This window comes from Quercus robur, chromosome 8, assembly GCF_932294415.1.
Source record: "Quercus robur chromosome 8, dhQueRobu3.1, whole genome shotgun sequence".
In the NCBI taxonomy this organism is placed as follows: domain Eukaryota; kingdom Viridiplantae; phylum Streptophyta; class Magnoliopsida; order Fagales; family Fagaceae; genus Quercus; species Quercus robur.
In genome coordinates, this window is record NC_065541.1 from 6741263 (window position 1) to 6761014 (window position 19752).

Consider the following 19752-nt stretch of genomic DNA (forward strand, 5'->3'; position numbering starts at 1 on the left):
TAATTTTCAACTCAAAGAATCCTAGATTTTAATTAAGTTAATTGGAAAACTGTAAAGTCTTTTACGGTTAAATAGAAAATTTGAAATCAGATCTTAAAGAAATTTATCAGTGTCAGTAATTCAGTACCAATATGATCAATCTTTGTTAAATAGAGTATCTGTTTGGATACGGATGAAACTCCTAGTGTTTGTGTCTGCATATTTTTTTTTTTTTTTTTTTAAGAAGTATGTTTCTATGGTTTTATGTCACATCAGTGAGTCCCATGTACTGTTCATGGACCCACAGATATCTTTTTCAACAATTTTTTCATTACAATGGGTTCCACAGTACTATTCACATATTTAAAAATTATTTTACTACAGTGTTTTTAGTTTTTTAGCAAAATAAGCGATATCCAAACACATCCAAACTATGCATTCAAATTCTATCCAATTTATTAAAAAAGTATTTTTTAATGAATTAAAGATTTGCAAAGATTCTTCTAGGTTTATAAAACTTTTTTTCCCACCTGCCGGCTACCTTTTTGGTGTGCCTGAGTCCTGACTGCTAGTTTCGATGAGACCAATAAAACAGGGGGTATTTTATAAATAATTTTTTTGTTTGTCTATTTTTGCCAAAACTTTGAGTTTACAATTTGACATTGAATATTAACCATATATATAACAAGGAAGCAGTTTAAGTTCTGTTGATGGCTCCTACGCCTTCAACCACAAAGCCACAATCAAAAATACCTTACACGCACAAAGTAAACGAGAATTTGTTTATTTATTTTGTTTAATTTTTCAAAGCCAAGTTTATTTTATTTTATTTTGTTTTGATGAACAAAGCCAAGTTTACTTTAGTTTCAAAAGGGGGGGAAAATCACATGTAATCTTTTCCAAATTTAATTCCATATACGCAAGTATGAATTAAATAGAATTCACTTTTATAAAAAACAATAAATTGAATTTGTGAAAGCTACTAAACTGAAAGTATACATGACATCCCAAAAATGTATGATATAAGTTTGTTTTGATGTATTCTTGTGTAGCCTTTAACAATGAAAACTTGTTTTTATTCCTAATGATTGGTAACCTTGAATAATTTTTAAAGGTAAAATATATAATTAGTGCATAAAATTTGGATTAGGTTCTTATTTTAGTTGCAAAAATTTGAGATTCCTTTAAAGAAGTGTCATCCTAGGACCAAAGCAATAATTATAATACAAATTATGAAAGGACTAATCCTAGGACCAAAAACTTTCAAATTCAAGAATTAAAATAGAACTTGACCCAAATTTTGTGAACCAAATGCTAAATTTTACCTCTTTTAAAATTAAAATATAATAATAAATTGAAATTTTTTTTGAGCCTCCATGCCTGCAATTTTATATAAAAAATAAAAAATAAAAATTTCTAGACAACATACTCCTGTGAACCGGTTGGATAAATTAGCTTGATCTCCAATTTCTAATTAAGCCGAGAAATCTAATAGGAATCATTTATTCTTTCCAAATTATACTTAGATTTATAAATATATTCTCAAATGTATTCATTATTACTTTAATGTGGTTTCTACAAATAAATAATTACAAAATAATATGAACTGAATTAAGTCAAATATCCTATTTCCTTAAAAAAAAAAATGTCGAATATCCTAAAATAATAATTTAACATTTACACATACAACACTTATATAATTATTGTAATTTTTATAGTTTATCAAAATGTCATGCTGTCATGCTTTGTTAGTCAAATATTTATTTTCTTAAATGACTTAAAAATTCCGAATAGGAATTAAAAAAAAAAGTGATGAATAGAGGTGCATATAACCATTCTAAGGCCATGGGTCATGTCTGAGGATGATCAAAAATCCACACATATATTAATCGAAGTCCGACATGTGGACCAAGACCGAGGAGGGAAGACGTCAAGATCATTCAGAATCGAACTAAAGAGGTTTAAAATCTATACTGTGTATCCAAGAGTTAGGCCATTTTGGATATACATTACAATCAATTTTTTTTAAAAAAAAACTTCTCCCCCTCTCCTCGTGTATGTGTGTTAAAAATACTTAGTATTTTCAAAAGAAAAAACAGTGGGTTAATCCCATTTTGGAAAATAAGTGTGAATTAAAGATACTTAAAACTTGTGTTGTATATCCAAGAGTTAGGCTATTTTGGATATACATCACTGTAAGTTTCTTTTAAAAAAAATATTCTCCCATTCTCCTCATTTGTTTGTGTGTTAAAAATACTTAGTATTTAAAAAAAAAAAAAAAAGAGTCGGACTAAAACTAGGAATGAGAGGTCCGTGGAAAGAATGTTGACTGGTCTATCGACCGAGGATCCCGAGGAGCAAATGCACCTTGGGAGTACTTTATACAACTCCCTACACCAGAAAAGTAAAGCTCTAGAGAAGACAATAGAGTCATGCAAGCAACGGAAGGGGGAAATATCTGGGAAGGTGACTACCACCTCCACATTTAATACACTGCACTAATTGAACTAGCCGCATTTATGAGAAAAACACCTGAATAGTGACTTCACAGCTCACAGCTCACAACTCTCTCAACCACCTCTAGAAGGGTCTTGATGGGACAAACATCCAAATTATTCCCTTGACACATACAGATGGAGGGCTGAGATGCAATAGACAGGACTATGTAAGGAAAGGAACCCCTTAGAAAAGAGGGATGAACATTCTACAAGAAAAAATACAGAGAGAGAGAGAGTAAATGATCATACCGTAAAAGTTTATACTGAATTGTTGTTCCTTTCATTCATACTAACTGCTTTTGTTCTATTGGTCCTAAGCTTGTAATTTCCTTAGCATTGCAACTGACTCTAAAGCCCACTCTCTTAAAAAAATTCATTGAATTCGGCTTGGCTTGAAGGATTGGGAGCCACTATTCAAAGTGGGCTTAGGCTTTTCTTTTTGAGTCCTTACAATATATATATATATATATATATATATATATCTGTGTGTGTGTGTGTGTGTGAGGACACGAATTGTAACGACCCATAACAGTGTTGGGTTCGCACGTAAAAAGGCCCAAACAATATCATTTATAGAGCGTGGGTTTGAAAGGCTAGGCCTTGGTCACAAGACAGTGGGTTTTCCGCGGTGTTCATACATAGTTAAATCGTGTTCGCCCTAGGAGTCTTTCTCCTGAAGGCGGGCTGGGTGGCTCTGGTTTTTGGCCATTTTTCCCAGCCCTTGCTCTGGATTGTTTACTTTCCCTTTTATACTAGCATGTGTTCCTTATCCTTCGTCCACGTGTAGGATCGATTTTTCCAAGACTGATACTTGTCCCATCAGCCTATACCCAGAGTGGTTGGAGGTGGTTGTAAAAGCTGAAGAGTATGGCTCTGTCAGGTGCAGAGTATTGAATGGCAGTAAGGGCAGCTTTCCCTGACCGTTTATACTTTCCAGCGTATCCTTCTCTATTGACCTAGATATTTTAGATTTTTTCCAAACTGCTCCTATACCGTTTTTGCCCTTCCTTCCAGTGAGACCTCGGATATGACGAGGACAGAATTGTCCTCGGTTATGTCTCAGGACTACTTGGACTTTTATTACCTATCTTTGGCTACAGCCTTCCTCGGCTCGGGTCTTGGGCCCCAATGAATAAATGGGCCAGGATCACAAATTATTGGGTCCCACAATAGCCCCTCAAAATCCTGCTGTCCGACCTCCTGGTCAGAGAGGAGGGTTTTGGTAATGCCAAGCCTTTATTACGGCTCGTTCAACTCTGTCCTTCATTAATGTTGGCGTCTCTTCATCTATCCAGGAAACATACCAGATTACTAGACATTCTTTTGAATTCGTTCATAATGCGTTCCTGCCGCTTCATTACCCAAAACGCGCCTTTAATGATTTCCTTTTGCGAGACCATTTAAATTCGACGGTTATTGACGATGTGAGGAAGTGGAATGGGCGTATTCTTGTTTATCGATTTTCTTGGAAATATGGATAGATTAAATGCCTCCCGTTTTGCCCTTCATATAAGGAGGAAAGTAAGAGGTTACCTCCCTTACAGAGAGCCCTTTCAATCCTTTTGAAGTCTGAAAATCTTTAGCTTCCCCTAGAGTTTCCCTTATCCGCTTGCTTACACCTTGAATCGTGATAAGTCCAAGATAGGAGTGGGAATGAAGAGACCATACCCTTCCCAGAAATGCTACGTTCTTGCGAAACTTAAAATGGCTCGGTCAGGACAGGGAAGGGAGAGATTCAAGATACTTCTCATCCTCCTTTCAGTCAAAATCTGAAGCAGGGGCTTGCTGCGTCAAACTTTTGGTGCGGCTGAGTTGGGATCACCCATTATCAGTACCAGCCGCTCTCTTACAAGCATAGCTAACATGGCACCAGCGTGTTAGGAGTCAAGACTGACGCAAGGACAAAGTATCCCTGCTTCTTCCTCTCTTCCTTCACTAATGCCTCCTTTTGCCTCTCTTTCTTCTTCTTTCCACCACCAAATCCATCCTGGTGCTTTTCCTTCTTCCTCTTCTTCTCCTCTCCTACCAAGGAAGGTCCTCCTCTCAATATGGGTGCCATTGGGGCAGAGTTTGGAAAGACTTGCGAGCAGAGCTTAACAAGATTTCTGTTTTTTTTATTTTTTATTTTTTTTTATATTGTTTTTGTAACTCATTTTCTATACAGGCTTTGTTTAAGCCCTTCATTGTATGCTGTAACACCTCTTTACATTAATAAAGGTCGTCATTTCTTGATTTCGTACATTCTATCTTTTCTTTCGAAATAATTATGTCGTGAATAGGCGTACTATCCTGTAACTTTTTTTTATTTTTATACTATGAACGATGCTTGGAGCCGAAATCCCAGTTAATAAAAAGATCTTGCTCTGTGCTTATTGGAACTATCTGACGTAATAATGCCGACTTGAATAAATGGTGCTTAGGACAGAAACCTTTATTGAGAAAATGATGTTTATAATGAACTTAATAAAATTGTTCGGCACGATAATGCCGACTTAAGAAAGCGATACTTAGGGCCAAAACCCCTTACCACGATAAAAGATACTATTATGAACTTATGAGAGCTGTTCGGCACAATAATGGCAACTTGAACAAATGACACTCAAGGTCGAAACCCTTGCTAAGGAAAACATATTATTATGAATTTAATAGAGTTGTTTGGCACAATAATGTTGACCTAAGAAAACAATACTTACCCTAAAAATAGCTGAGATAACAGCTGAATGCTCGATGCGGTGTAGGAGGTAATCATCCGAGAACATACAACCCAAAAATGAACAGCCCCTACAAGTTGCCGAGTAATAAGGCGTTTCACCATCCTCCTAATAACTTTCATAGTTTTAACCTCTTCTGGTACTTGATCCGAAGATTGAGCAACTTAAAATTCTTATTAAGTAGCTGACCTTTCCATAGGTTTGAGTCCGAGGACCATGCAATACCTTGGTTCTGTCCAAAACTTGATTTTGGTGAGTAGTCGGTTTCCCCATAGGTTTGAGTCCGAGGACCATGCAATATCTTGGTTCTGTCCAAAACTTGATTTTGGTGAATAGTCGGTTTCCCCATAGGTTTGAGTCCGAGGACCATGCAATACCTTGGTTCTGTCCAAAACTTGATTTTGATAAGTAGTTGGTTTCCCCATAGGTTTGAGTCCGAGGACCATGCAATACCTTAGTTCTGTCAAAAACTTGATTTTGATAAGTAGTTGGTTTCCCCATAAGTTTGAGTCCGAGGACTATGCAATATCTTGGTTCTGTCCAAAACTTGATTTTGGTAAGACTTTTAAGTAGTTGGTTTCCCCATAGGTTTGAGTCCGAGAACCATGCAATACCTTGGTTCTGTCCAAAACTTGATTTTGATAAGTAGTTGGTTTCCCCATAGGTTTGAGTCCGAGGACCATGCAATACCTTGGTTCTGTCCAAAACTTGATAGATATTGATAAGTAATTGGTTTCCCTATAGGTTTGAGTCCGAGGACCATGCAATACCTTGGTTCTGTCTAAAACTTGATAGATATTGATAAGTAGTTGGTTTCCTCATAGGTTTGAGTCCGAGGACCATGCAATACCTTGGTTCTATCCAAAACTTGATTTTGGTAAGACTTTTAAGTAGTTGGTTTCCCCATAGGTTTGAGTCCGAGGACCATGCAATACCTTGGTTCTGTCCAAAACTTGATAGATATTGATAAGTAGTTGGTTTCCCCATAGGTTTGAGTCCGAGGACCATGCAATACCTTGATTCTGTCCAAAACTTGATTTTGATAAGTAGTTGGTTTCCCCATAGGTTTGAGTCCGAGGACCATGCAATACCTTGGTTCTGTCCAAAACTTGATTTTGGTAAGACTTTTAAGTAGTTGGTTTCCCTATGGGTTTGAGTTCGAGGACCATGCAATACCTTGGTTCTGTCCAAAACTTGATAGATATTGATAAGACTTGATTTTTCTACAAGTTGCTGGGGGAATTAACCCCTCGGTTATGGCATGAGACCTTGGTTTTAGGGGAATTAGCTCCTCGGCCAAGCCCCTAGAGCCATCCATGCTGCTGACGTTACGAAGCGCAGCCCCTAGTAAAGAAACATAGCCCCTAATGGAACTTTACGCTAAAACACTACAACCGGCTGTTAGAAATGACAAGGGAACTGTCTCGACCTACCGTCTATGCCAACACATAAGCCTTTCCCACAGACGGCGCCAATTGTGAGGACACGATTTGTAACGACCCATAATAGTGTTGGGTTCGCACGTAAAAAGACCCAAACAATATCATTTATAGAGCGTGGGTTTGAAAGGCTAAGCCTTGGTCACAAGACAGTGGGTTTTCCGCGGTGTTCATACATAGTTAAATCGTGTTTGCCCTAGGAGTCTTTCTCTTGAATGCGGGCTGAGTGGCTCTGGTTTTTGGCCATTTTTCCCAGCCGTTGCTCTGGATTGTTTACTTTTCCTTTTATACTAGCATGTGTTCCTTATCCTTCATCCACGTGTAGGATCGATTTTTCCAAGACTGATATTTGTCCCATCAGCCCATACCCAGAGTGGTTGGGGGTGGTTGTAAAAGCTGAAGAGTATGGCTGGCTCTGTCAGGTGCAGAGTATTGAATGGCAGTAAGGGCAGCTTTCCCTGACCGTTTATACTTTCCAGCGTATCATTCTCTATTGACCTAGATATTTTAGATTTTTCCCAAGCTGCTCCTATACCGTTTTTGCCCTTCCTTCCAGTGAGACCTCGGACATGCCGAGGACAGAATTGTCCTCGGTTATGTCTCAGGACTACTTGGACTTTTATTACCTATCCTTGGCTATAGCCTTCCTTGGCTCGGGCCTTGGGCCCCAATGAATAAATGGGCCAGGGCCGCAAATTATTGGGCCCCACAATATGTATGTAGTGAATTGAACCTATTGCATAAATACTTTATTATAAAATATAATATTCTCAATTTATGGGTATATAAATACCCACATTTTTAAAAGGGATTCCACAAACCTCAAAACAAAATATGAAATTGCTTAAGAATCTCATAGGATTTATGCGAATTATACAACATTATTTAGAATCAAATAAATTTAACTAGCTTATAACTTAGAATATGCATGAGTGCAAAATATGGGTTTCTCTATCTTTTAATTTAGAGTGTAACTAGAAAATTTGAATTCTTAATTGAGCTTCCACTTTAATATATTATATATAATATATGAATAATTATTAATCGGTGTAATGCATGGGAAAATTTAACAAAATATGAATTTCTCTATCTTTTATATATTTTTATCTAAATAAGAAATTTAATAATTATAGTAGTTATTAATAGATTTTTATTATGATTATATTTGTATAAAAAAATATTTACTAAATAATTTTAAAAAATATGATTACAAAAGATTCTAAAGGAGATACCAAAAAAAAAAAAAAAATAAATAAATAAAAGTTTACAAAAATATACAAGAATTTTTAAATCTATGAAAATATATATTAGAATAATAATGTGTAAAATTATGAGTCGTCAAAAATTTGTACGACATAATATTTTTTGAAAAGATGTAGCACAATATTATAAAGTCAACCATAAACCACATTGCTTTAAATTTATATAATGTAATTTATAGTTTTGAAACCATTTAAACCCTCCGAACTACAGGATTTAAAATATAAATATATTTTTCTTCAAAAAAATTTGCAACAAAATATTTATTGCATTAAATGGGCCATAGATCCAAATGAAGAATTATTAAATATTGTACGTCAAATCTCATATAAAAGAAAAATCCCATCAATTAATTTATGAATAAAAATGTAAGAAAAATCTCTTTTTTTTTTTTAATTCTTTTTTTTAGTTTCCTTTCTTTTAAATTCTAATCTCACGTTTTTATTTTGGATTTTTTTTTTCAAATTTCTTCTTCTTTATTTTAGAATTATTAAAAAAAGTGATTTTTAATGTACTCCACTTTTTCTTATTTATTTATCTATGTTGGTGTTTGAATTATTTTCTCTTCACATTTGTTTGTATTATTATTTTTAATGAATGTATTTTTTATGTCCAAAATAAAAATTATTATGCAAATAGTTTAATTAGATAAACTAAACAAACATTTTATATTTTGATAAATAAAAAATTATGACACTAAATTAAAAAAAAACTCATCACACGCCCTTTATGTAATGGGACTAGTTTTGATAAAGCCATTTTCAGCAAAGTTATTATTATGATTTTTAAATAATGCTTAATACTAGGCCCCCTTTACTATTAAAAAAAAAAAAAAAAAAAATCAATTTACAAATTGTTGTTTACCTTTTCTTCTTCTACCGGTCCCCTGTTCTTCTCTCACCTCATTAGCTCAGCTGCATGGGATGCACATTTCCAAGGCTCTGCAACTCTCACACTTTCCATGTCCATGCCCATTTTAAGGTATATTGCCCTTTCTTCATCTCTTACCTCATCTTCTTCTCTATTTCTTATCTTCCTCTGCTCCCCCTTGTACTCAACAAAATAGGTACAAGGCCTTTTGCACTGCCCTCCTCTTTCTTGAAATTTTCAACATCACTATCACCAGGTTCTTTTCAAGCATCAAAGCTTTGACAATCCATCTTTTGGTGCTGAAAGTTTCACTCTTGTGGTCTAAATTGAGATGCCCATTTCATATTTTTGGTGATTCTCTTGGCATAAGCAGCCAAAGCCACATCTTTGTTCCTCTTGGGGGGCTCTTCAAGCCCTGACCCACTTTTTTCTGACTTTGAGGTTCCTGATCTGCTGCTTGTAAACCTTCAAAGTACTTGTCTTTTGGGTTCTGGTCAACGTTGTCAAAACCCACTTCTGGTTTGTTAGAATCCTTCTCTGTGGTGCTTCCTAGGGTTTATCATATTGGGGTAAATGTTTCTCAAAATTTGTGCTTTAATGGTAGAACCTTTGTGAATTGTTGCAACTGGCAAGGGTGTTGATTCTGAAGGCAACTGAATCATCTGGGTTTGTTGTGTTGAGCTGTGTCCCATTTACTTGGGGCATCTTCAGCTTTGTACTTGTGGCTCTTTGATCTGCTTTTTCAATTTCAAATTGTGGGCTTTTTGCCAGTTCTAGTGAGTTTGATGAAATACCCTGTATTTCATTGCTACAGTAGTTGAGGTTTTAGCTGATAGAACATGAATTTTCCTAGGGTTAATGGCACCAGGGTTATAAATAATTGCAAGATTGTAGCTTTGTCTGAAAACGTGCTCTGTTTGGTTAGGTTTGATCTTGTATTGTGGTACTTCAGCTATGTAATTTGATCAAGTGGGTTTTTGGTGTCCTGTACTCCTGTAAAGTCATATCTGTTTTCTCCCACTTTTGAGAGCAAGATGACTGGAAATAGTCACTGTTTTGTGGAGTGGAAAGAGCAATTTGTATCACAGGAACGTGGTAACCGAGTGGTTCACTATTTCCTGAAAGATTCCACTGGGGAATCCATCCGTGCCGTTGTGGGAACTGAGAGAAGTGTTAGGCACATGTTCTATGTTGTTGCTGAGGAGTTTTTGCAGGCTTATGGGAAGGAAAGTTCCATCCATGCTGGTTATAAATGGCGGTCGAGGAGAGAGGTTGTGGACTGGCTTACTTCTATGCTGTCGAAGCAGAATGTACATGGAGATCGGTCTGGTATGTGTTCCCCCTTTTGGTTATTTGGTTTTCCCATACTTACTTACCAGTTATTGCTGTAGATTTACATGGGTAATTGGAAAACATTACATGAGTTGCACTGAATACATGGGAATGGTGAAGAGATTTAATAAGGCTAAGGGATAATCTATTATGTATTTTTCATTGAGGTCCCATGAAAATTTGATATAATTAATGTTAGGTTTTTGCTATACAGCTTATTAGATGTTAGTCACTGACAGCATGGAAAGTTTAGCGTGTCATAAAATGGGCAAGAATTTTCAAGGCTTCAATCAAAATTTGGTGTCTTTTACAGTCCTTCATGTTAGAAATGACTTGTTATCTCCTTGCTGTCTTCTATGCCTCGTGTTTTGTGGATCATCCCATAAATATAACTTGGTGTCCCTCCATATGTTTCAAAATGATTTTTGCTCTTTTTTTGGGCAATATAATTATATTTATCTTGCTTAAGTCATTGATACATGACATTGTCTTTTGTCCCATTGATGCAACTCATTGAGGCCAAGATTGAAGTTCATTAAATTCTAGTAGTTAAAATCTGTGTTTTGGATAAGGCTGCACCACTTCCACCCTTCAACCTTTTATACGTAATACAAATGTGATAGAACCATATTCAATTAAGATTCTTCAAAACGAACTTGGTAGAATTTGTCACAATGTACAAGAAATCCTATGTTTGGAAGTTTATGTGCTTATCCTTTTGTAGTCTGAAATTAGATAACGTTGTACATGGTTTTTATTAAAAGAAATTTTAGTATATTTTGGTCATTAGATGTGGAGCTTGGACGTATTAGTTCAGGCAAGGCAACGGATTGTGGTATTAGATGTAATTTGTAACAGGAATACAAGTGAAACATCAATCAAGTTGGAGCATTAAGAGCCCTTACTTCTGTGTAGGAGATTTTTGCTTTTTATTCTTAATATTAGAATTTTAAGGTGGTAATATAATTTTATATTCCTATAGATATGCTTCATTAGTAGTGGATTAGTCTTCAGTTTATTAGGTTTATTTTATTATTTAAATTTATTCTATTAGCAATCAAGAAGTTGGAATGTTTTCTCTGAAACATTTACATTGTCTTTACCATTTTTCAATTACAGAATCTCCAAAACATGACTCAATACAACCTTTAGGGTCTTCTGAATCTCTAATGAATGGACTGCGGACTCAAGTACCAGATGATACGGTATTATTATTATTATTGTTGTTGTTGTTGTTGTTGTTATGTAATTGTTATTCCTAACCAAAACTCACAATATTTCTGACACCTGTGTATTAGGGCCGACTTGCAAGGAGTTTCAAGGGACACCATTCAGACATTGTTTGGTCAGGTGTTGCATGGAAATGTGGTAAACAGCTCAAGCATTACCCAGAATTTTGCAGGAATGGGATTACAATAGCAGTAAGCATCCGCTAGTTAATCTTAAAGGGAATGCATGATATGGGGTGTTTTAAATGTTAAGCGCATGAGGTGTTAAGGCATGGGCCGAATTGCATTCACATGTAATTTATAGAAAATTGCATTTTCAATTCTCAGAGTAAATTAATAGAACAAGAACCTGCTGCAGTGAAAGAAAATTGATTTTAAAGTCACAATCCTGTAACAGAGATTTTAATTTCCTCTTGATATCTTACATGCCTCATATGCTTCATAGCAAGCAGTGCACATTTCATCTGAGCATGGCATCTTTATGCATGTCCTTCGGGGATTTGGGACAAGTATTCTTTATAAGTTTTTGAGACTTGCATTGAGGAGTGCCTTTTGATGGAAAGATCACTTGATTTCTAATGATGATGTCAGTTGCTCTGACAGTTTTTCATCTTTTCTGATTTTTAGATTCGATCCTTTGTCCTTGTCATGGCGAAGGGAGAAAATCACTATCTTGCTTATCTGGAAGATATGTATGAAGACAAGAGGGGTCAGAAAAAGGTGAAAGTAAGGTGGTTTCACTACAATCAGGAAGTCAAGGGGGTAATTCCTGTACGAAATCCTCACCCAAAAGAAGTTTTCTTCACACCATATTCACAGGTCATTAGTGCAGAGTGTGTTGATGGCCCTGCCACAGTCTTAACTCGTGAACATTATGAGAAATGCGTAGCTTCTTTTCCTCATGCTTTGTTAGCCCGAGTACACCTGTGCTATAGGCAGTTCAGAAGCAACAGAGTGAAGCCCTTTGATCTCAGTAAATTGCAAGGCTATTCTGAGCAACCAATTCTCTCTTGTTTGGGTCCTGATCCCTCTGTAAGGCCCGAGTCTATATGCCATAGCTTGAATGGGGAAGAAGAAGAACGGTTAAGCGCAGGTGACGATGTAAAGCTAGGAGCTAAGAGGACCAGAAGTGGTAGAGTTTGTCAAAGGTTTCTGGCTGATAATTTAAGGGTCAGAAATTCTGGTAGAGTTCACCAGATGATGACATATGAACCTTATGAGAACTTAAATTATGGTTTCTCAGGCAGCAGGAGATTGCTTTCTCTAAAGCGCATTGAATGTCCCCCTTGGTATACCTCACCATTTAAGGTTGATGAAAAGATAGAGTTGCTTTGCCAAGATAGTGGCATCAGAGGATGCTGGTTCAGGTGCAATGTCTTGCAGGTATCACGAAAACAGATGAAAGTTCGATATGATGACGTGCAGGATGAAGATGGATGCGGAAATCTTGAGGTATGATCAGTCATTTAAAACTACTCTCTACAATATTTTCCAACTCTGAATAGAGGAGTATAGAATTACAATTTGCATTTGAATTTTCCATTATACTAAATAAATGATTTGATTCATGGTATAATTTGATAAAACTTCTATGGTAAGTTGACATCATAGCCTTTGAAGAATATTATGCTAAATGTCTACCTTAGGTAATGCCACATCTTTTTTAAGTGTCAATTCTGATTGACCATTCACAATCAAATATATTCTCATATTTGTAGTTTATTTCACATTTTAAAGAAAATTCAGTAGACCAATAATGAGTTGCAATCTAGCAAAGTCAGCTCTAACATAACTTTATACAAATCTCCTATTTTCTATGACACAAGTCATATTAATCTCCTAATTTTCTTCTAAAACCAGAGTTTCTATCTTGAAAAGTAGTTAAGATGTTCTCCAATTTGTAGGAATGGATCCCTGCTTTCAAAATGGCTATGCCTGATAAACTTGGCATGAGGCATTCGGGTCGCTTAACAATTAGGCCAGCCCCTCCTAAAGAGCAAGTAGACCTTGACCTTGAGGTTGGGACTGCAGTTGATGCATGGTGGAGTGATGGCTGGTGGGAAGGAGTTGTAACTGGATTGGATAACTCTAGTGATGGTACTACGCAAATTTTCATTCCAGGTACGCTAATTTAGCTTCATGTTTCTTTTATTTTTTCTTCTACATCCTCTCTCTCTCTCTCTCTCTCTCTCTCTCTCTCTTTTTAATGTGACTTACATGGTGGCAGGTGAGAGCTTACTTCTGAATATACACAAAAAGGATCTAAGAAAATCCAAAGATTGGATGGGGGACCAGTGGGTTGATATACAGGGAAAGCCTGACATACTCTCAACCATATCTGAAACTATTGGCTCAGACACCAAGCTTGCCACATCCTCAAACCTTGTCCAAGATACAAAATCTGGTTTTTCTGTGTCATATGTTGAAGCTCCTAGCAGTACTAATTTTAATACTGTTGAAGATGAAAAACTCAACTCATCTTCATTTGCCAGTTCTGATGGCCTTCCTGAAGATATGGACAGGGTTGATAAGAAGTCCCCATCATTAAATGACATAAAAACAGAGGTTGATGGTGTTGAGACGAATGGCAGTTGTGATAATGTAGATGATGTCCAAGGTAATGATGATGATGACAAACATGAAAATGATGGTGAGAATGGTGACAAAACTGAGAATTTGGATAATTCTGGGCAGGATTGTGAAGAAGTAGAACTCATGGAAGTGGCATCATAAGATGACCAACAGGAGTTTGTATGCCATAATTTATGATGGTGATGATGCAAGTATCTTCGGTTAATGTTGAGTGCTTGAGTGGATTGTTTGGATTTGTAAATAGTTACACGGGTGTAGGGAAAGCTCATTGCCATTGGACTTGACTTTGTAGCCTTAGTAGGTGTACAGGTTTGAGGTTTAGGATTTATGATGGCTATCAGTATCCACTGATTGTATTAGATTTAAATTTCTTTGCTTAGAAGCACTCCAAATGAGTCGGATTGACTCTCTTATGTGCTTCTTACTTGTATCAACAAATTTGAAGACTTACCATAAAAGTAAAAAAATTACTACTTATTAGTTTATGTTTTCATTTGGACTGCTCCAACCTTTTAATAATAAGCTATTTCATATGTGCTGGAAACACTATTTGCTCTGTGCTCTCATTGCAGCATATACATGCATTCGCACCCAAATGTGATATGTTCATGGATCTGTGTCAATTTCAATCGCTTTATAATAACACCACACAACTAAATGACTCAAGTAAAGAATATATATCATGTCTTATTACAATGTGAATAATTAGATGACAGTTTTTGCATACACCATCTGGACTATCCTTATTGTTTGCATTACAAGATATAGAGCAAAAAAAGAAGAAGAAAAAGGATCAAAATTTATGTGCCTTAAAAATAGTGTTTTAGCCTTATAGGACATGGAGAGTCCTTGGTATATGAGAATGAATAGATAATGATGGGGAAGTGATTAAAGTTAATCAAACTAGGTGGGAGAAGCACTACAGTCTAAGCCACTGGTCTCCATCTATGAATTTTCTGTCCAGAAAAGGCCTAACTTCATCATAACTGAAAGATTTGGACCATGGCACCCGACCTCTTGTATTTGCTCCTCCGCCCCTGCATTGGTATTCCCCAAACACCACTGTCCTGTATGTGCAAAATGTGCAATTCTCAGATCATTATACTATCTATGAGGAAAATCTTAGTTATATATTTCTAGTTAAGTTATACCTCTGCCTAGATGGGTGCCTCCAGTCACTCCATCCTGAGGAAGATATGATATTATCCATATCACAGTATGAGTAAATTGCTCTTGAATAGTCACCCCAAGCTCTTCCCAATAAGATTTCACCAGTTCCTCTGATTGTGCAGTTTACAAAAGAGAACCCTGTATTTTCATATGGTGAATTTCTGTGATGAGCTGCGATAGCTCCCCAATTCTTGGCTGTTGATTGAATGACACAATCCTGTTTCCAAACACCCACTTCAACTATTAGAATCACAAAAAGAAATACCCAAGATTTCGAACGAAAAAAATGATCTTTTATGTATACTAGTTTAGCTTTTACAACTTGAATTTGGGGTTCTCTTCACACACAAAAATAATAATGGCATTTCACCTGATAAAGTGATCTTGCAGTTCCAAATATGAAGTCTACACTTCCTTGAATATAACACTGGTAGAAGTAGTGTGATCCAGTGTCATCTAAGAGAGTGTCTTGTGTCCCCAAAATCCTGACTCTATAGAACATGGCTTTATCCCCAGCAATTCTAAGTGCCACTGCTTGCATTCCAAATCCTCCAGGCACTGCAACTACTGTGTTCTGCAGTTATTTATGAGCTTACAAAATGAGTTAGTTAATGCTGCAAAGAAAAATTTAATCATGCATGCTTTGGTTCATATTCCATTTTATTAATTTGTATGGAAGCGAATTTGTTGTTACCTCAACAGTGATATTAGTTGCACAAAAGTAATCGGATTCTATGGTCACAGAAGCTGATCTGTAGGTTCCAAGTGGAAGTCCAATTCGGTCTCTATCTGATGCTTTATTGTTCCAAGTAATTTTTGTAACTGCAGTTTGATCCTGGCTCCCAATAAAAGAAATATATGGCTTGGTAATTGGCACAAGTACCTTCTCTCTGTAGAAAAGTACGCAACAATATGAGCATGTTTCAATTCTCATTATGTGAAAAAACTAGCATTAAAAAATGAAATGAAAGAATATATATTAAGTTAATTATGCATCGCACTTTTTCAATAGAATAGAACTCAAAATCAAGAAGATTTGCACATTTTGGTTATAATGTGCCAGCAATGTGGTCATGTAGATCAAAGGCCAAAATGAAAAGATTGATCTTATGAGAGGGAGAGAGAGCATTTAAAATCATGTAACTACTTTTTAATACCCACGTAGCCACTATTTGTTCCTACTCAACCCCCATAAACAATACAACTATTTTTTTTGATACCAACAACACAACTGTTAAGATTAAAAAGTGTACAAAACTCAAAAAAACTAATCTTGGAGGTTCTCTAAAAGTATATCACAACAAACAAAGCAATGCCTTAAGATTGGACAGAAAATTGAGATCACAAAACTTCTATATGATTCTAATAAATTTCAAACAAGACAGATCAATTTATGGTCCCAAAAGAAGTTTCACACACACTTCCCTCACATTACCTGTATATTCCTGGATGAATATAAATTTTTACTCTTTCTGTATTATGCTCTGGAACCATATCAACTGCTCCTTGAACTGTATGAGAATCTCCCCAACCATTCTTGTCAACCACAATAATCCGTCTTCCTTTATATTCATATCTAGTGTTCAATCCAGCCTCATGCTCATCAACCTTCATATCATCCCAACTAATATAATTCTCAGCAAAGCTTTCACCTTTCACAAATCCCACTTGAACACCATCCAAAACCACCAAGACAACCATAACAAAAGCACTAAAACCAGATAAACCCATGAGCTTTCCAGTACATATAGTACTTTCATATATCTCTGATTTTAGTGTTAAAAAGTGCTCCAACACAAGCAAATACAACAAACAGAAAAATTCCTTGACCTTTCTCTATCTAAGTTCTGTTATTTTTCCTAGTGGGGTGGCTTTGATTTTGATTTTTGATAGTTACACAAAGTATTGGAGTTGGAGGGGTGTGAAAGAAGTGAGAGTAATAAATATAGGAGCGTAGTGTAGCAGTGTCTCTTGCAAGTCCTTACTAGATTCCAACCATGAGAACAGAAAGAATAAACCATGCTAGTTATATATATGGAAAAAAAACTATTAAGTGGTGCAGTTATTGCAAAGAAGAAGAGGATAAGTACAAAGATGGTGCTACTGAAATAAGAGTTTAAACTTGAAAGAATTCAAAGAGTTTGTTTGGCTTTTTGATCATGCAGAAGGTGGTTTTTTTAGTCACTTTATTAGTGAGTGAGTAATTAAAAGTTAAACTCAGTAGTGAACACGAGCGGTTACAGCCTTACAGGTTCTTTAGCTGAAGAAATTAAACTGAACAATGACAAAGAAACCTTTGCATTTTCAAAAGTTTTTTGTTTATAATAGGAGCAGTGTCTTTCCATGAACGTTGAGAGTTGGTTTATTTTTTGTGCTTTGCTATTCATTTTGACTTAAAAGGGAGTGCATGTTTCTCGGACATTACACGCGCACCAAGTTAGGAGGTGTTGCCCATTTTCCTACTAAAATGGGTTTATGCAATTACCACGATCCCTATTAATCTGATTTTTATCACATGTTGGAAACAAAAATTGCCCATTTGGCTCAAGATTAGGATGACTAATCTTGAGGAAATTTCTTTCCAAAAAAAAAAAAAAAGATTGTTGAGGAAATTGAACAAAGCATTGTAAATAAGATTAGAAAATTTGGGGACACTCCAAATGAGTCACAAATTGAGGTGACAATTGAGTTGTCAAATTATATTTATCATAAAAAGTAATCAGAGATATCAGTACCATAAAGAGCGTCATTAACCTTGTGGCGATTGTTCTTTACCATTAAGTTATTTTTGATACTAAAGGAACTTTTTTTTTTTTTTTGGGTTGAGAAACCACATTTTTGATACTGGAGGAACTTGATCACACTTTTTTTATTTTTATTTTTATACTTTTCTGTTGAATGAGGGACTTGATCACATGTTCCGATGACAAGAAACCTTATGAATTAAGCTTTACTGCAAGCCTAGATTTAAACCATATATTGACAAGTATGTGTCTTACTAATTGTTTCATACATCACAATAATTGTTTAAATTTAAAAGGATGAAAATGATTGTGACATTGCATAACTTTAGCAACTGAGGTATCCTTTTGAGCAAGCCTTTCAAATATATGTTCTAGACTTCTAGGGGAGTTCTTCTAATTAAAAGTTTAGAGTGATGTGCTTATCAAAAAAAATAAAAATAAAAAGTTTTGAGTGATGTGAGTTTCGATTAACTTTGTTTTCTTTTTTAAAACTTAACTTTTAAAAACTTTTTATTTTTCCATTTTAGTGTAATTGTACTTTAACAATTTTAGCATATAAACAAATAACCTTTCACATTCAATATGCGTATTTCCCTGGCAATTACAGCAGTAATGCCGTATGCCTTGAAGAGAAATGAGAATAGATAGACGGTACTTCTTCTGCGAAGTTCAAGGTGTCCCATACCAAAATCATTTCTTCGTGTCCTTCATTGTAATGATTACTGAGTGGCCCTTTTGGAAATCCAAATATGGTACATGTGCATGCAGTTATGAATGGCATCCAAAAGTCTTCATAGTAGAATAAGTAGCTCTTATCCAAAAAAAAAAAAGTATAATAAGTAGCTTGCCGTCTATGCCTCTCTATGTTTCTCTCTTCAAAATTTATTGTTTATTTGATAAAGATGTCATTTGGAGTGGGTGTTTGCGTTTTCAGATTCTGCATTTTCAATTTTTTTTTCTTTCTGCACGTGAATGGTAATAGCACATGGATTCACTGTGTAGGTGACAAAAATTACTGTTCACTCACTAAAAAATATTAAAAATGAATCCCATGGTATTATTCACACATTTAAAAATTATTTTGCTACAGTATTTTTAGTTTTCAGTTTCAACAACAATAAGTTCTCTCTCCAACAATAAGCTGAAAGTTGAATTAGGTGAGTTTGGTTCAGCTTTTTAAAACTAGGTTTTTTGAAAAAGTGGAGTTTTCAAAAAGTGCAGTATGAAAAAGTGCTTTTTTAAAAAACTGAGTGTTTGGTAAAAATTGTTAAAAAGTGTTTTTTGAAAAAGTTGAGTGTTTGGTTAGTATTTATAAAAGTGGCGGTTTGAGTGATAAATTACCAAAAAGGACAATGTATATATAAAGTATTGTGAAAAATTATTCTAAAAAGAACTTTTAAAGTTTCTAAAAAAATTATTATTTTTTTCACAAATATTAACTAATAATAACCTATCACTTAAAATTTATTGTGAAAATATTGTGGTAGCATTTTTCAATTTTAAATTCTCATTCTTTATTTTATTTTTCCCTTATTTCTTTACTTTTATTTTTCATCTGTATTTCCTTTTTTTCCCCCCCTCTTTTTCTCTCCTCCACACACATACCTCTCTCTCTCTCTCTCTCTCTGTCTCTCTCTCTCTCTCTCTTACCACTTCGTCTGCAAGTTTCTTTCCCTCTTTCCCATCAAAACACACAAACTTAGAGGTCACACACGCCACACCATTTGATTCTCATCAAACAAAGATAAAGGGGGAAATCCAAAAGGGAGGAATAGGTCAGATCGGTGCTTGATCTTTGCCTTCACCGCCGCCTGTCTTCCTCCCCACTGTTGCTTGATCTCTTCCCCACTGCCAACGACATGCAGTAGAAATGGGTTAGATCGATTTTTTTTTTTTTGGTTCTGATTTCATTATTGGGTTCTTTTGTA

General features: G+C 35.4%; 2 protein-coding genes across 4 annotated transcripts; one reads left to right on the top strand and one right to left on the bottom strand.

Annotated features, from left to right (window-relative positions):
* Positions 1–8724: 8724 nt before the first annotated feature.
* On the top strand, positions 8725–14393 carry LOC126694366 (uncharacterized). Of its 3 annotated transcripts, none has more exons than XM_050390603.1 (7): positions 8725–8868; positions 9683–10086; positions 11209–11294; positions 11388–11510; positions 11946–12770; positions 13223–13439; positions 13546–14393. In XM_050390603.1, exons 2-7 carry the CDS (start codon positions 9792–9794, stop codon positions 14049–14051), a joined length of 2052 nt encoding a protein of 683 aa, XP_050246560.1. In that variant the 5' UTR covers positions 8725–8868; positions 9683–9791; the 3' UTR covers positions 14052–14393. The 3 variants fall into 3 exon arrangements, with proteins under 3 accessions (XP_050246560.1, XP_050246559.1, XP_050246558.1); XM_050390602.1 differs by having other exon boundaries at positions 8734–8868; positions 9014–10086; XM_050390601.1 differs by having other exon boundaries at positions 8750–10086.
* Positions 14394–14792: 399 nt separating this feature from the next.
* On the bottom strand, positions 14793–16811 carry LOC126693901 (pectinesterase QRT1). Its single transcript, XM_050389961.1, has 5 exons — positions 16516–16811; positions 15775–15970; positions 15451–15654; positions 15062–15297; positions 14793–14977 (listed from the first exon to the last, which is right to left on the bottom strand). Exons 1-5 carry the CDS (start codon positions 16809–16811, stop codon positions 14830–14832), a joined length of 1080 nt encoding a protein of 359 aa, XP_050245918.1. The 3' UTR covers positions 14793–14829.
* Positions 16812–19752: the final 2941 nt, after the last annotated feature.

Bases quoted from the DNA above. Each gene is read 5' to 3' on its own strand.
- LOC126694366 (XM_050390603.1), top strand. From the start codon at position 9,792: ATGACTGGAAATAGTCACTGTTTTGTGGAGTGGAAAGAGCAATTTGTA. The intron at 10,087-11,208 runs GTATGTGTTCCC...TTTCAATTACAG, and splicing joins TGTACATGGAGATCGGTCTG to AATCTCCAAAACATGACTCA. The intron at 11,511-11,945 runs GTAAGCATCCGC...TCTGATTTTTAG, and splicing joins GGAATGGGATTACAATAGCA to ATTCGATCCTTTGTCCTTGT.
- LOC126693901 (XM_050389961.1), bottom strand. From the start codon at position 16,811: ATGGGTTTATCTGGTTTTAGTGCTTTTGTTATGGTTGTCTTGGTGGTT. The intron at 15,971-16,515 runs GTAATGTGAGGG...ACTTTTCTACAG, and splicing joins ATTCATCCAGGAATATACAG to AGAGAAGGTACTTGTGCCAA. The intron at 14,978-15,061 runs GTATAACTTAAC...TTGCACATACAG, and splicing joins AGGCACCCATCTAGGCAGAG to GACAGTGGTGTTTGGGGAAT.